Genomic DNA, 13,329 nt, shown 5'->3' on the forward strand with positions numbered 1-13,329 from the left:
GTAAGTGCCAATCAAAAGCATTGTGTTTCCCTGCTCTACTTTTCCCAGCCATGAGGCTTTATAGTGTGTTGTATTGAATGAACCTCACTGTGACCCTGTTTATTTACTCTACTGTTATGTTTAACAACTTATCACCTGTAATGCTAAAGTTGGAGTTGTTCCCAAAAGGCACCTAAATATAAACTCAAAGCCAGATGATGAATGTGATCTAACATCACATCAACATCACACACATACAGGTTATCCAATACAGAGCCAATTATCCAAATAAGACCTGTCCTCAGTACACATCTATTGCCAAGGTCACTTCTAACAATAGACATCTTATGACACTGACAAATTTTTTTTTTGTCCTATTCTTGGTTATATTATTTTTTTTATTGAATACCTTATTTCATTTTAAAACACTTTTTTTCCTTTTTGAAATCCAAGACCAATCTATTATAAAAGACCACCTGTACACTAAAATGTATCACTGTACAAACCAATAAAGTCATAAAGTACTAAGGATAGCAACAACAGTGTCAAGAATAGCTCTTCTTAATTCAATTGATCATTCATTTAAGAAGTCCTCTATCCACTTTAATAGATTAGATTAATCTACTGACCTTATAAAACAGCCTTCTACTTTATGGAATAGCCTCCCTCTTTATGATAACATAAATAATACATAAATACATAATTAATTTTTCAATAATACATAAATACATAATTTATTTTTCAATAATACATTGTTTACTTTTTAAAAACTAAAGCCTCTCCTTCCTTGTTTATTGCATGCATCCTAAATCCAGTACCGCCACCTGCTGTCAAATCCTGCTTGTCTGTGGCATAATAGCAAATGAAACCACATAGAGTCAGCTATATACGGAAGCCCTACGAGCATTGATTTAATACATTTTATTTTCTGTTTTCTCAAGATCGCGACTTAATTTTTTTGTAATACCAAATAACGAGTCAAATAAGAGGAGAAAACTGAGAAAATAAAATGTATTTAATAATGTTCTTTTAGGGCTTCTGTACTAAACATAATAGGAGCACATTTATACATATGGTAACCAAGTAACTGCAGGCAGTAGGAAAGGCCTGTTATCATTTAATGTTTGTTTGTTTTTTTCACAAACATTTTTTCGAAAATTTTGCTTCAATAAAGAATAAAAAGCCATTTTGTTACGAGATATTTATCTTACAGGTTGAAGATCAAAAACACAAAAAAACAAGCTTTGTTCTCTGGATAAAATGAGATAAATTATCCCATTATCACGAGAAAAATAAGTTGAGATAACAAGCTTTGTTTTCTTCGGATAACGACAAAATTAACTCGTTATTTAAAGAAAACAGAGAAAATGAAATGTTTTTAATCATGTTCTTTTATGGCTTCGGTACAAGCGGCAACCACCGGTCAAAAAATATGAGTCCAATACGGAAGTGCTAAAAACTGCAGTTCATCGAGGGTCCACTTGAGGCTGGCTCCGGAAGTACCGGAAATCACATACACACCAATTCAAAAAAGCCAATCTTTACAGCAGAAATAAACATGTTTACAGCCTGGTACAAAAGACCAGTGTAGTCTGGATAGCTTATTTCTCACACACTGTATGGGGGGTGAATTTTTTTCTAACGCAGCAATTTCGAAGATATTGAGATTACTAGTTTTCCAATGAGAGGCACAGCTGACTTGATTGACAGGCAGGAACACTGTAGCTGTTGGCTAGGAGGCTCAAAGCCCGCCTCTTTACGTCACAATCACTCGACAGCAGCACTATGGCTGCCGACGCCGACTGGCCTCAAAACAGCTCTTCAGATACAGAGGAATGACGTCACAGATACTACGTCCATATTTTATACAGTCTATGTTCTTCTCTCAGTCACAACGATACCGCTCTAAATGTTTATTGATGTTTGTGTGTAGTAGGCATGCGCAATTCTATGCTTCCGTACTACAGGATTAAATACATTCTCTTTTCTCTCACGTCATCCAGGGAACTAAGCTAGTTTTTTGTGTTTTTGATCTTCAACCTGTAAGATAAATGTCTTTTTTTCTCTACTGAGGCAACATTTTCTAAACAATGTTTGTGGAAAAAAAAAAACTATTAAAGAAACTGATAAAGGGCCTTTCCTATTACCTGGAACTTGATTACCATATGTATATGTTCTCCTTTTTGTTATGTTTAGTACGGAAGCTCTAGCATGATTAAATACATTTTATTTACAATAACAACTCCTTATCTCGAGAAAACAAAATATATTAATCATGTCCTTTTAGGGCTTTCATAGATATATTTATTTGTACACAATTCTCAACTCAACTCAACTTTATTTATATAGCACCTTTCATACATAAAAACATGCAGCCCAAAGTGCTTCAAGAGAGAGAGAGAAAACAACAGCAATGGTAAAATTATAAAAGGCATGATTATAAAAAAATACTTAAAAATAAAATCAAATCAATACAGTCAAATTAATAAAATAAGTAATAGTGGAAAGAAAAGTTCAAATGAATACAAGTTATAGATAAATAAATATTTAAATAAGATATGCTTCCATAAAATAATACTTATTATAATAATAATGTTAAAAAATAAAATAATAATAATGATGCAGTCCAGGGCTAAAAAGAAATGACTCCAAATTAGAAGCTAGATTAAAAAGGTAAGTCTTAAGTTTACTTTAAAAACACCGTAGGCCTGTGTTCAACTAATAACATTGCACTCCTTCAGCTTTATTATACCCAAAAGAGGCGGTAAAAACAGTCTATTCATATATTAATAGATATTTAAAAGTTGGAGAAATAACAGAAAGGTTATTTTGTTTTGTCTCCTTGGCAGCTAACGTTAGCTAAGCTAATGCTAAACCGTTACCTGGAGAACAGGAGCTAACTGTGTTTATTATCACACGGTGGGTTAATCACTTCACAGAGTCACAGACATGTCCCAGTCTGTTCAAATGTTCAGCGGAGGAGAAAAGGTGGACAAGAGGACCTGTAATCAAGGAAAGGTAGAGAGTCTTCAGGAGAGAGAGGAGTTTCTGGTGAAGAAGAAAGAATATTTGAAGACTAGGATTCAGCAGGAACTTCAGCTCGCAAAGACAAACAGCAGGAAGAACAGACCTGGTGAGAGTTTGCATTTTAAATATAGTCTGAATTAGATAACTGAGTTAATTTACATCAACAACACATAGTTTTTTTTAGGCTAATATAAGAAGTAATGTTTCTTAAACACATATTAACGATTACTGGTCCTGGCTATGTGGCAGGTTTATGATTACAGTTTATTATGGCTCTAAATATGAGCCCTTCTAAGTCTATCACTCAATAAGCTTGTTTGGAGCCTTAACAAAGGTAGTCATCATATTATTTATTATTTATTATTTATTATTTATTCTTCCTAACCTAGCATGCTAAGTCAAGTTTGTGTCTGTACTTAATGACATCAGTAATCTGTCCAGAGGTCTGAAGCCCCATGATTCAGCTGTTTTCTGTGCATTTAATTTAATTCACTTCCTCTTATATCCAGTCTCTCAATGTGCTCTCCTCCCAGTGGCTCTGCAGGCGCTGAGAAGAAAGAAGTGGTATGAGAAACACCTCACGTACACCGACTGTGCCATCAAGGCGGTTAGGGCTGCTCATGAAGACAAGTAAGATGAGGAGGCGATTCTTGGTAGAGATCAATCTGTGTATTAGAGATTCATTTTTAAGAGAAAAGCTGAACCCTGACAGAACAATATTTACTTTTTCAGAAATGTTGTCAACAAGGTGAATGATCTGATGAAGGACTTCACAGATGAGCAGGCTGACAGCCTGAACATGTCAGACAGTCTCTACACCGCTGTGAGCTTCGGACTGGAGTTTAATGAGGTATTGTCCCCTCAGGGATTTCATGTCAGTGTTGTACCCAGTCTACCCTGGTGTAACTACGCTTCTCCACATGCGTCTGTAGTGACCACTTTGGACCTCACATCTCTGCTCTATGTGCAAATACACATTGAGCGTGTGGTTATGAGGAGAGGTGTGGGTGTGGTGTGAAAAAAGCTTCCAGAGGGAAAACGGGTCAGGTAGCCCACCTCTGTTGGTCAGCTGTAATCTTGAATTGAGAAGTCTGTTCAATCCTATGGTTCAATCAGCCCAGCACTCCACAAGGTTTACTTTAGTTAATAATCAGTGTGTGTGTGTGTGTGTGTGTGTGTGTGTGTGTGTGTGTGTGTGTGTGTGTGTGTGTGTGTGTGTTTCCCGTCAGGATGAGTTGCTGGCAGAGCTGGAGCGGCTGGAGAAGAATCTGGATGAGAGTTTTGTTGAGAAGGACAGTAAGGAGGACAGAGTCTGTTATCCTGAAGATTCATCCAGTGCATCATCTTCTCCTCCAGGGAGGAAGCATGACGACACAGGTGTCAGATTACACTGATAAGACAGCGGTGTCCACCATGGATTCTTTGTTGTGTGTACATTCAGACAGTTGTAGCTGACTCCACATTTTAGAAGCTCTGAAGGAGAGCTGAAGTTCATAAGAAAGACGAACCACTCAGTTTCTTTTTACTTTGTTTTGCCTGCAGAAGTCGACACTGAGGAAGACGAGGTGGAGGACCAGTTAGACTATCTGAGGCGCTGGGTATATGACTCATAAACACACAATCAGCCTGGACACACCACAACCTAAAGCAATAGAGGAAAGTGAAGGATGGAATAAAAAAAAGTCAAACCTTATCAGTTTTTGTTCAGTAAGTGTTCAATGATTGGGAAATAGACGGGCAGTTAATGCACATAAAGATAACACGTTTCCTGCTCTTGCTCCGCTTCTTGTTACCTGTAAACCAGAATCTGGTCCAACAATGATGACAGAGAACTTCTCATTTTGGGGTTATTTGTGACCGTGTTTTAGACTTTGAGATTTTAGCCCAGTGACTTTATTTTCAACACAATAAGGAGCCTTAATGGTGTGAAAATGTTTAAAAAAGTTCACTAACATGAACAAGCTGATCCCAGCAGCGTTAGAGCAACCCCAGTGTTTTGTAAAGTCTTGCCTCTCTGGATGGAGTTTTGTTTCTTAAGAAGAGTGATGTAAGGACTGTTTCTGCTGATGTTATCTAAAGGTCGGTCTCTGTAAACATGAATTAAGTAGCTTGTAGAAAAACAATCTGAGCCTGTTAATAAGAAGCACTTTAAGAGGACCTGCTTTGATTTACAGATTTATCTGCTGGGATTATGTTGCAGCCATTAAAGCCTGTTATGAAACTCCCTGCTGAATTAATCTGGAACAATGCCAGAGTGTTTTAGTGACATCATCCAAACTCTAAAATATGTGAAAGTAGGGACTGTGTTAAGACACTGGACTTCTATGTCCTGTACGGCCCTCACAGTCACACACAGGCTACAGATGTTGTAGAGTTGTATTATTATATCAGGCTGTTGTTCTCGTTCCTTGTTGAGTTCTAACATCTGTTGCTGATATCTAATGTTTGTGAACTTGGTGAGATTATTGTCTCCTTCCCCTTGAGCTCTGAACATTGTTTTAGCTACAAGTGCAAACTTTAAAATACTCTGATCGGTTGCTTTGCTTTCATTGTTACATTTCGTGGAACAGTATTCATTCTGTTTGCTGTCCGGGTGCTTCTTATGAAAGTTTATGTTTTAAATTCTGAATATTTACAAAATAAACACTTGATTAACACCTTTAATGGTTTCCATTACGAGGCATGATTTTTTTGACCTGTTATATAGTTGAGCGATCAAACTTCTTCATTAGCACTATTCTGAAAAAGAGGTAATATTCAAAAGTCTATCACTGCTCTGACCTCTTTACTTTAATGACAGTCTGTCATGTGACTCAAGGAGCTCTAGTTGAAGTGTGAGGTTTATGAAACTACATCAGTTTGGTAAAGATTGGTAGGAATTTATTTAAACAGAGTTATTACTTAAACACACGTGACACAATTAGTGATTTTATCACACACCATAGTTGAACGTAGTTTTCATGAATTGGTAAAAATACAACATGTGTACCTACAACTCTATAAATATATTTCCATAAGTAAAAGAATATGTTGAAAACATCAGCATGTAAAGTAGTGTGTGTTTGCACTCCATGTTTTTACCATAGACTGTATAAATAATGGACGTAATATCCGTGACGTCACCCATCTGTTTTGAAGCCAATCGGCGGCGGCAGCTATATTGGAAATGCTGATCTCAACCAAACTTCTGTTGAGCTAGTGTGAGAAAAAGAGGCGGGCCTTGAGCCACCTGACAGTCAAGTCAGCTGTGCCTCTCATGATGGAAAACACGTAATCTTAATATCTTCTGAACCATCACGTTATAGAATAATTCACCCCCCGTACAGTGTGTGCCGATCGAGAAATGAGCTATCCAGACTACACTCGTTTTTTGTATCAGGCTGTAAACATGTTTATTTCTGCTGTAAAGAGCTTCTTTTTTGAATGGGTGTGTATGTGGTTTCCGGTGCCCCCGGAGCCAGCCTCAAGTGTACACTCGATGAACTGCAGTTTTTTACACTTTCGCATTGGCTTCAATTCTCGCGGCCCGAGGTTGCTGCTTGGCTTTTACAGACTTTATTTGAAATGATGAACTTAAAGACGATCATCTGACAAGAATGTGTACTCCAGAGTTAGAGCCTGATTTTCTGTAACTTTGGTTAGATGCAGACCACAGATTGCAGAGGACAAAGGTATCCTTTTTATTTAACTGGAATGATTTGAAAATAAATATTTCCTATTTTTACTGATAAGATCTGCAAAGTTACACAGAAATCTGCAGTGATAAACATTTCTGCTGAAGACAACTGTCTGCTTGCAGTGATGCTCTGCTACAACAGCCTTTTCTCATTCCCAAGGCTAAAAACATTTACCAAACTTTGTAAGGGCCCTCAGCTTCAGATTCACAAGGTACCCTGCTGCACCTGCAGGACAAACACAGGGCTTTAAACTAACTGGAGTATAAACCCATCAGTGGACAAACTTCTCCTAGTGACCAAATAAACCTTCTGCTTAGGTTGACTTTGAGTAATAAAAGATATAAATCCTGTATCCAGGACACTATACATCAGACTACTTCAAGAAAACAAACTCAACCATATGTGTCTTTATGGCTCACTATAGAGCCGAGGTGTTGCTCTGAATTAGATCTACAAACTTGTGACTAAGGCTGTTTTCGAAACTGCCTACTACACTAGCGGTACATACTAATTTGGCCTAAATTCAGTATGTAGTGTGTGAAAAAGAGCAAAATCTGCAATATACCAAAACTCCCCTTATGTCTTACTGATTCAGGAACATGTCTTAGTATGCATCGGACCAGTCTGCCTTGCGTACTGTTTCAATGTTACAACGCACAGCGCTCCTTACGTCGTCTCTCTTCTTATTTTTTTGACAGGGAGAACTCAGTTTTTATGTGCTGTGAAAATTATTAAATTCCATATAAACCACTTTCTAACTTTTTAAATCACAAGTGATGCTAAAGAAGCAGTTTATCTATCAACTTGGCCGTTGTTGACTTCCGCTTTCCGAAACCGGAAATCCAGCGAAGCCTGACCCAGCATACTGCAGACCAGATCCAACAGAACAGTCATACTGCATACAAAATTAAAATGCAGTATTTATGTGAAGTAGGTAGTATTTGTAGGTTGTAGGTAGTATGTAGCAGGCCGTTTCGAAAACAGCCAGTATCATGACTAACAGAATAAGAGCGCCCTCTGCTGGTCCCACTACAGGATGACATGTTGTCTCAATAACCCTGAGCATAATTTTCTGCATTTGATGTTCTGTGAAAAGTCTTTGTCACTTTAACTCCAGTATGTCTCTGATGAGCTGGTGTATGTTGATTATATCAGCTGACCCATATACATCTAACATGTTTCACTTTGGACTCCAGGAAACATCACGTAAGTTAAAATCCTTCATCCTGTGCAGGTTATTACTTGAACACTCTTTGTGGTCATGTTAAGCTGAAAATGGAGTTTATAAAACACTGAAATGACTTAGATTATTCAAACAAGCATGATGATTTATTTGGCACATTTGATCTTTTACAAACACATGTAACAGGAAATTCTGAGGCATGTGACATATTTTTGTATAATGGTCCAGAAATAATCATGTGCCTGTTCTGTAATTTGTTTCTATAACAAAACAAGAGTTTACACTAATTTATCCTCGTCTACCCTTTAAATCCAGAACTTCTTACTACTGCTCAGGATTAGAGTCTGTCTGCCAGACAGAGCCAGTGACGACTCGGGGAGGGCGTGGCAGAGAGACCAGCAGGGGAGCGTTGACTCTATATGAAGCCTCAGATGTAGCACAGGCTCCTGAATGTCCGGTGTCATAGACTGACCAAAATGCGAGTGCCATGTTTGAGGACATGTAGGGACTGTAAGACAGCTGAGTGAAGCCTGATGGGGTCTGGAGCAAGCCAGAAGGAATTTACAGGTAGGAATGAGATACACCTGAACTCTGATGATACAAGCAGGAAAATAATATCTGAGACTTTTTCAAGCACACCTTGACCCTTTGATTTATACGGCTCAGATTTTAGGATAGTTGCTCCCAGACAGGTTTAAATTTTACCAGGATAGACAGAGTTTTATGTGTTTATCCTGACTCAAAGTGAAAACATGCTAAATCTAAGATATCATCTGTTAAATATTTATTATTTTGGTTCTTTAAGTTATGAGCTGTTGGATGAATAACATCATAAAGGAGACCTAATCATCTTAGAGCAGATTCATCAACATTAAAACTAAAAGAATAGAGTTAACAAACTAAATTTAAAGTTAAGAATTCATCTTTTGTTAAACATCTATCATCAGTGAGGATGTCTGGTGTGATTTTCCTCTTGGATAGAAGTGTTGATGATTACTTTCTTCATCATTGTTCACATAAAACTGAAAAAAGCATCTAATTTTCATTGGTACACCAACCCGCTTTTATTCTGATGTTTGTTTTCCCAGTGTGTATATTTGTGTTAATTGGTATTTAAGTGTCAGGTGACTTTTAAAAGTAGGTGAAAGTATTTAGAAACCTTAATGTTGATCATTGTGAATGATTACTGTTGTCCCTGCTCATAAGATGTAGATACAAACCTAACGCTCTTAAGAAATTAGCACAATCCAATTTGAAATGTGCTGCTGCTCGTCATACAGAAACGCTTTGATCAGACGCACACACATATCCACAATAGCACACACACACACACACACACACACACACACACACACACACACACACACACACACACACACACACACACACACACACACACACACACACATACACACACTTGGATGTCCTCCAATCAGCAGGTAACTCACATGACATGTAGGTCAGTCACAGGACAATCACAGATCCAGAATCTCCTCTTCAGGCCGGTTTGTGTTCACAGCAGGACTCTGGTGTTTACATCACTCTCAATGTTCACACAGGATATCCATGAATGTCATTCAGTTGATTCCTCATGAATCAATCATTAGAAAGTGTATCAAACAGAAGATGAGGACGTGAAGATGAAGCTATCAGACCTTTCATAGGGACTTTTACTGTCGACCTCTCTGATTGTTTCGCTGGGTCATTTTTATCGTTTGGCCCTGAGAGTTAAAAAGACTATGAGTTAAAACATGTGTTTACACTTCAGGTCAAACCTAAATAATCACACAAATCACAGACTGTGGCATCAAGACAGGTGTCCAAACAACGTCCATAACTACTAAGTGTGCCCTGGACACACTCAGTATTTGTTTTCAGTTGTGTTGTGGTATTTATGTACTGGGATATTTGTTTGTGTTGTTGTTGGTTGTTTTATTATTTGGACTTTTTTTGGACACTTGTGGAAACAGCTTGTGCTGCAGGTTTTTGGTGTGTGGTGTTATTTTCTTATGTTGCAGTCTGTGGCATTTGTTGTTGTTCTTGTACTTGATTCTTCAGTTTTTGCTGTGGTCTCTAGTTGTGTTGATGGAGTTTATTAAGTTCTGACATTCAGTATTTGTTGTATTATACAAAAAATATGTGTAAATGTACTTTGAGTTGTGTATATACTTCTTAAGATATGCTTATTTTACTTTCTTTAATTGTAATTACAAATAACTTTGTAATCATTGATATTTTATATTCTCCAGTTAACTTTATACTGTTTTGCACTATCTACTTTGCTGCTGTAACACTGTAACAATTTCTCCGTTGTGGGACGAATAAAGGAATATCTTATCTTATCTTGTTTATGTTGGTTTCACTGTGTTGAGTTAGTTTGTGTTGTGGTATTTGTTTTTGTTGTAGCTGTTCTCTTGTGTTATTATATTTAGTCATGTTGTAGTATTTGTAATTTAGTTGTGTTGTTGTTTGTGGTATTTGATTGGGCTGCAGTTTTATTCTGGCTCCACGGTGATGCAGAGGTTAGTGCAAGAAGTTTCCTGATTCAATCCCTAGAGTCTGTCTGTGAGGTATAAAAGCTTCCTCTCAGAGTCCAGAGACATGATTGGAAGGTAATCAGTCACTCTGAGTTGCCTTTAAGTGTTGGTGAGAATCTGTCTATAATCCTGTCTTAGACTGGCGACCTGTCCAGGGTGTACCCCGCATCTCGCCCACCTTGACCCTGATTGGTATAAGTGGTACAGATAATGGATGGTATGTTGTATTTGTTTATGATAGAGTTATCTGACTGGGTCCCCGTTTTTACGTTTTTTTTATTTTATTGCTGAATATGGTTACGTTGTTGTATTATGATTTGTTGTAGTTTTCAGTCGTGCTGACTGTTGCTTCTTGGTATTTATTGTGCAGCAGTATCTGATTGTGTTGTCTTCTTTATTTGTGTTGTTTATGTTTATTTCCTTATTTGTGTAGCATTGTGTTGTGGTTACTGATTTTGTCTAAGTTTGCAGAAAGTTTTCTTAAAGCTCCAGTGAGGAACGTTCCTGTTTGTGGTGATGTTGCATGCTCTGTTGTTGTTTATCTCAGGCTGTTTATAAGATAACTACACTACCAGTCAAAAGTTTGGACACACCTTCTCATTCAATGGTTTTTATTTATTTGAATTATTTTCAACATTGTAGATTAATACTGAAGACATCAAAACTATGAAATAATCTGGTTTTGCCATAATCTGGATTACAACAGTAGTCAAATAGGGCTATCCATTGTGTACTAACCCTACCTCTGAACAACACCACTGATGGTCTCAAACACATGAAGAAGGCAAGTCATTAAATGAACCCTTGACAAGGCTCATGTTAATTAGAAACCATTCCAGGAGACCACTTCATGAAGCAGACTGAGAGAATACCAAGAGTGTGCAAAGCTGTCATGAAGGAAAAAGGGGGCTACTTTACAGAATCTAAAATATAAAACATATTCTGCTTTGTTTAACACTTTTTTGTTCATTCAATAATTCCATATATGTTCTTTAATGGTTTTGATGTCTACGTATTAATCTAGGAGAAGGCGTTTCCAAACTTTTAACTGGTAGTGTGTCTTCTAATCTTGTGTTTTTAAAGTGCAGTTACATATTTTCATCTTTGTTTCTGTCGACCATGACTGTGAGGATGGGAAGAACCTCAAGTGCTCTCTTGGTTTCTTGTCTCTGAATGTTGTATTGTTGTTGTTGTTGTGTGTAGTGTTGTGACTCGAGTCAGTGTATGACTTTTTTTGAAGCCGAAGACAATTCCCCACATCGAGGACGAATAACGTTTTATTCTCTTCTATTCTACTTTGGAGCCCCAGAACACAAAGTGGTACCTCTTAACTAATAATTTTGTCCTGTTCGTTTTAAGCAGTGTTTTCTGGAAATAAAAGTCTTGCCCTGCTCTCTTTAACAGTGAAATGTATCACTCACTGTAAATATTTACTGATAAAATAAAAGAGAGGCCGTCTCTTCAGCCTTCTCTTCTCACACTTTCTCCCTCGTAGTCCTTACAGGGGTTAAAAAATTATAATATAGAGACTGTCAGTCTGCTCGTTGATTATATTGTTGGCTTTTGTAGGTCAGTTAATTTCAGTGTGCTCCATAACCAGTCAGAAACTCTTCTCAGGGACTTGAATTCATTACATGATTTGATTACATGAGCTTCTATTTGCACGTGTCTGCAGATGGAGCTCTCAGGGCCCTCAAAGTTATTGGTGGAGTTTATCTGACTAATATCAGTCTCCATGTACCCTCTAACTCATATTCAGTGTGATTTTCTCTCCTACAGTTACATTGAGTCTTCCACCTTCACCGCCCAGCCCTGTGCCACAGGCAGCTTACATCTCTCGACCTCCACCCACCATCCTCATCACAGCTCCATCACAAGACGACCTCTACGGCTCAACGGCCGCAGTGACCATAGCTGAAGCTGTCAAAGAGAGACGGCCTCAGACCACACCTTTTGTCGTGGGAAATAAACTAGTGACCGGGAAGTAACCACAGACACCCAGCTCTGGGAAAAGTGGGGATCAGGTAAGAGATCAACTCTAAAACTTTGAGCAGAGGTGAATGAAGTGGAACAATGTTGGATTGTGTGTGTTTAGCAATACTTTAGTTAACATCATTTGAAGAGTACTGAAGCTGGCAGTACATTTTACACATGTTCTTCTTCACTTCAGCCCTAAAACAACAACTGAAGCTGTAGTATATTCAATGTTTTAAACATATGGCCTCCTGTGCCTGTATCAAGTTGTAAGTAAGTCAACTTAATTTAGTATAGCACCTATAGTCACAAAGTGCTTCACAGAGTATCAATAGCAACAACACAATGTGTAATAAATAAGGATAATAATGAAAGCAGAAAAAATAACAACAAATTACAAAAGATGGTCAAAAGCCATGACAAACAAATGTGTCTATAAGATGCTTTGAAAAAGCTTCAGTGGAATCAGCACAGCACACTTGGGGCAGAAGATTGTTCCACAGAGTTGGAGTCACACAAGCTCTAACACCTAACACGAGGCACAGCAAGCAGACCCTGATTTGAGGATCTGAGGGGTCTACTGGGGATGTAAGGATGGAGCAGGTCATAGATATATGAGGGTGCTTGATGAAGGATAGCTTTATATGTTAATACGAGGATCTTAAACTGTATTGTGAATTTGATTGGCAGACAATGTAAGGAGAATAGGATGGGGGTGATGTGCTTTGTTTTTACTTGACCTGGTTTAAAGTCCTGCTGCAGCATTTTGGATTATTTGTAGTCGGTCAGGAGAAGATTTATTGAGGCTGGTGAAAAGAGAAATACAATAGTCGTGCCGTGAGGAAATAAAAGCATGAACCAGCATTTCTAACTCTGTGTGTGAAACAAGGGATTTAATTTTTGTACACAGTGGTGGAGAAAGTAGACGTCTTCATTACTTAAGTCAAAGTAG

At 37.8% G+C, this 13,329-nt stretch overlaps 1 protein-coding gene across 4 annotated transcripts; it reads left to right on the forward strand.

Annotated features, from left to right (window-relative positions):
• Positions 1-2,560: 2,560 nt before the first annotated feature.
• LOC117814999 (charged multivesicular body protein 4b-like) lies at positions 2,561-5,670 on the forward strand. 4 transcript variants are annotated; one of them, XM_034686612.1, is made up of 6 exons: positions 2,561-2,652; positions 2,829-3,112; positions 3,540-3,636; positions 3,739-3,856; positions 4,236-4,383; positions 4,549-4,699. In XM_034686612.1, exons 2-6 carry the CDS (start codon positions 2,929-2,931, stop codon positions 4,617-4,619), a joined length of 618 nt encoding a protein of 205 aa, XP_034542503.1. In that variant the 5' UTR covers positions 2,561-2,652; positions 2,829-2,928; the 3' UTR covers positions 4,620-4,699. The 4 variants fall into 4 exon arrangements, with proteins under 4 accessions (XP_034542503.1, XP_034542506.1, XP_034542504.1 ...); XM_034686615.1 differs by having other exon boundaries at positions 2,571-2,652; positions 2,919-3,112; positions 4,236-4,433; positions 4,549-5,670; XM_034686613.1 differs by having other exon boundaries at positions 2,607-2,652; positions 2,919-3,112.
• The last annotated feature ends 7,659 nt before the right edge of the window (positions 5,671-13,329 follow it).

Source organism: Notolabrus celidotus, chromosome 6 (genome assembly GCF_009762535.1).
Source record: "Notolabrus celidotus isolate fNotCel1 chromosome 6, fNotCel1.pri, whole genome shotgun sequence".
In the NCBI taxonomy this organism is placed as follows: Eukaryota; Metazoa; Chordata; class Actinopteri; order Labriformes; family Labridae; genus Notolabrus; species Notolabrus celidotus.

Bases quoted from the DNA above. Each gene is read 5' to 3' on its own strand.
- LOC117814999 (XM_034686612.1), top strand. From the start codon at position 2,929: ATGTCCCAGTCTGTTCAAATGTTCAGCGGAGGAGAAAAGGTGGACAAG. The intron at 3,637-3,738 runs GTAAGATGAGGA...TTACTTTTTCAG, and splicing joins AGGGCTGCTCATGAAGACAA to AAATGTTGTCAACAAGGTGA. The intron at 4,384-4,548 runs GTGTCAGATTAC...TTTTGCCTGCAG, and splicing joins GAGGAAGCATGACGACACAG to AAGTCGACACTGAGGAAGAC.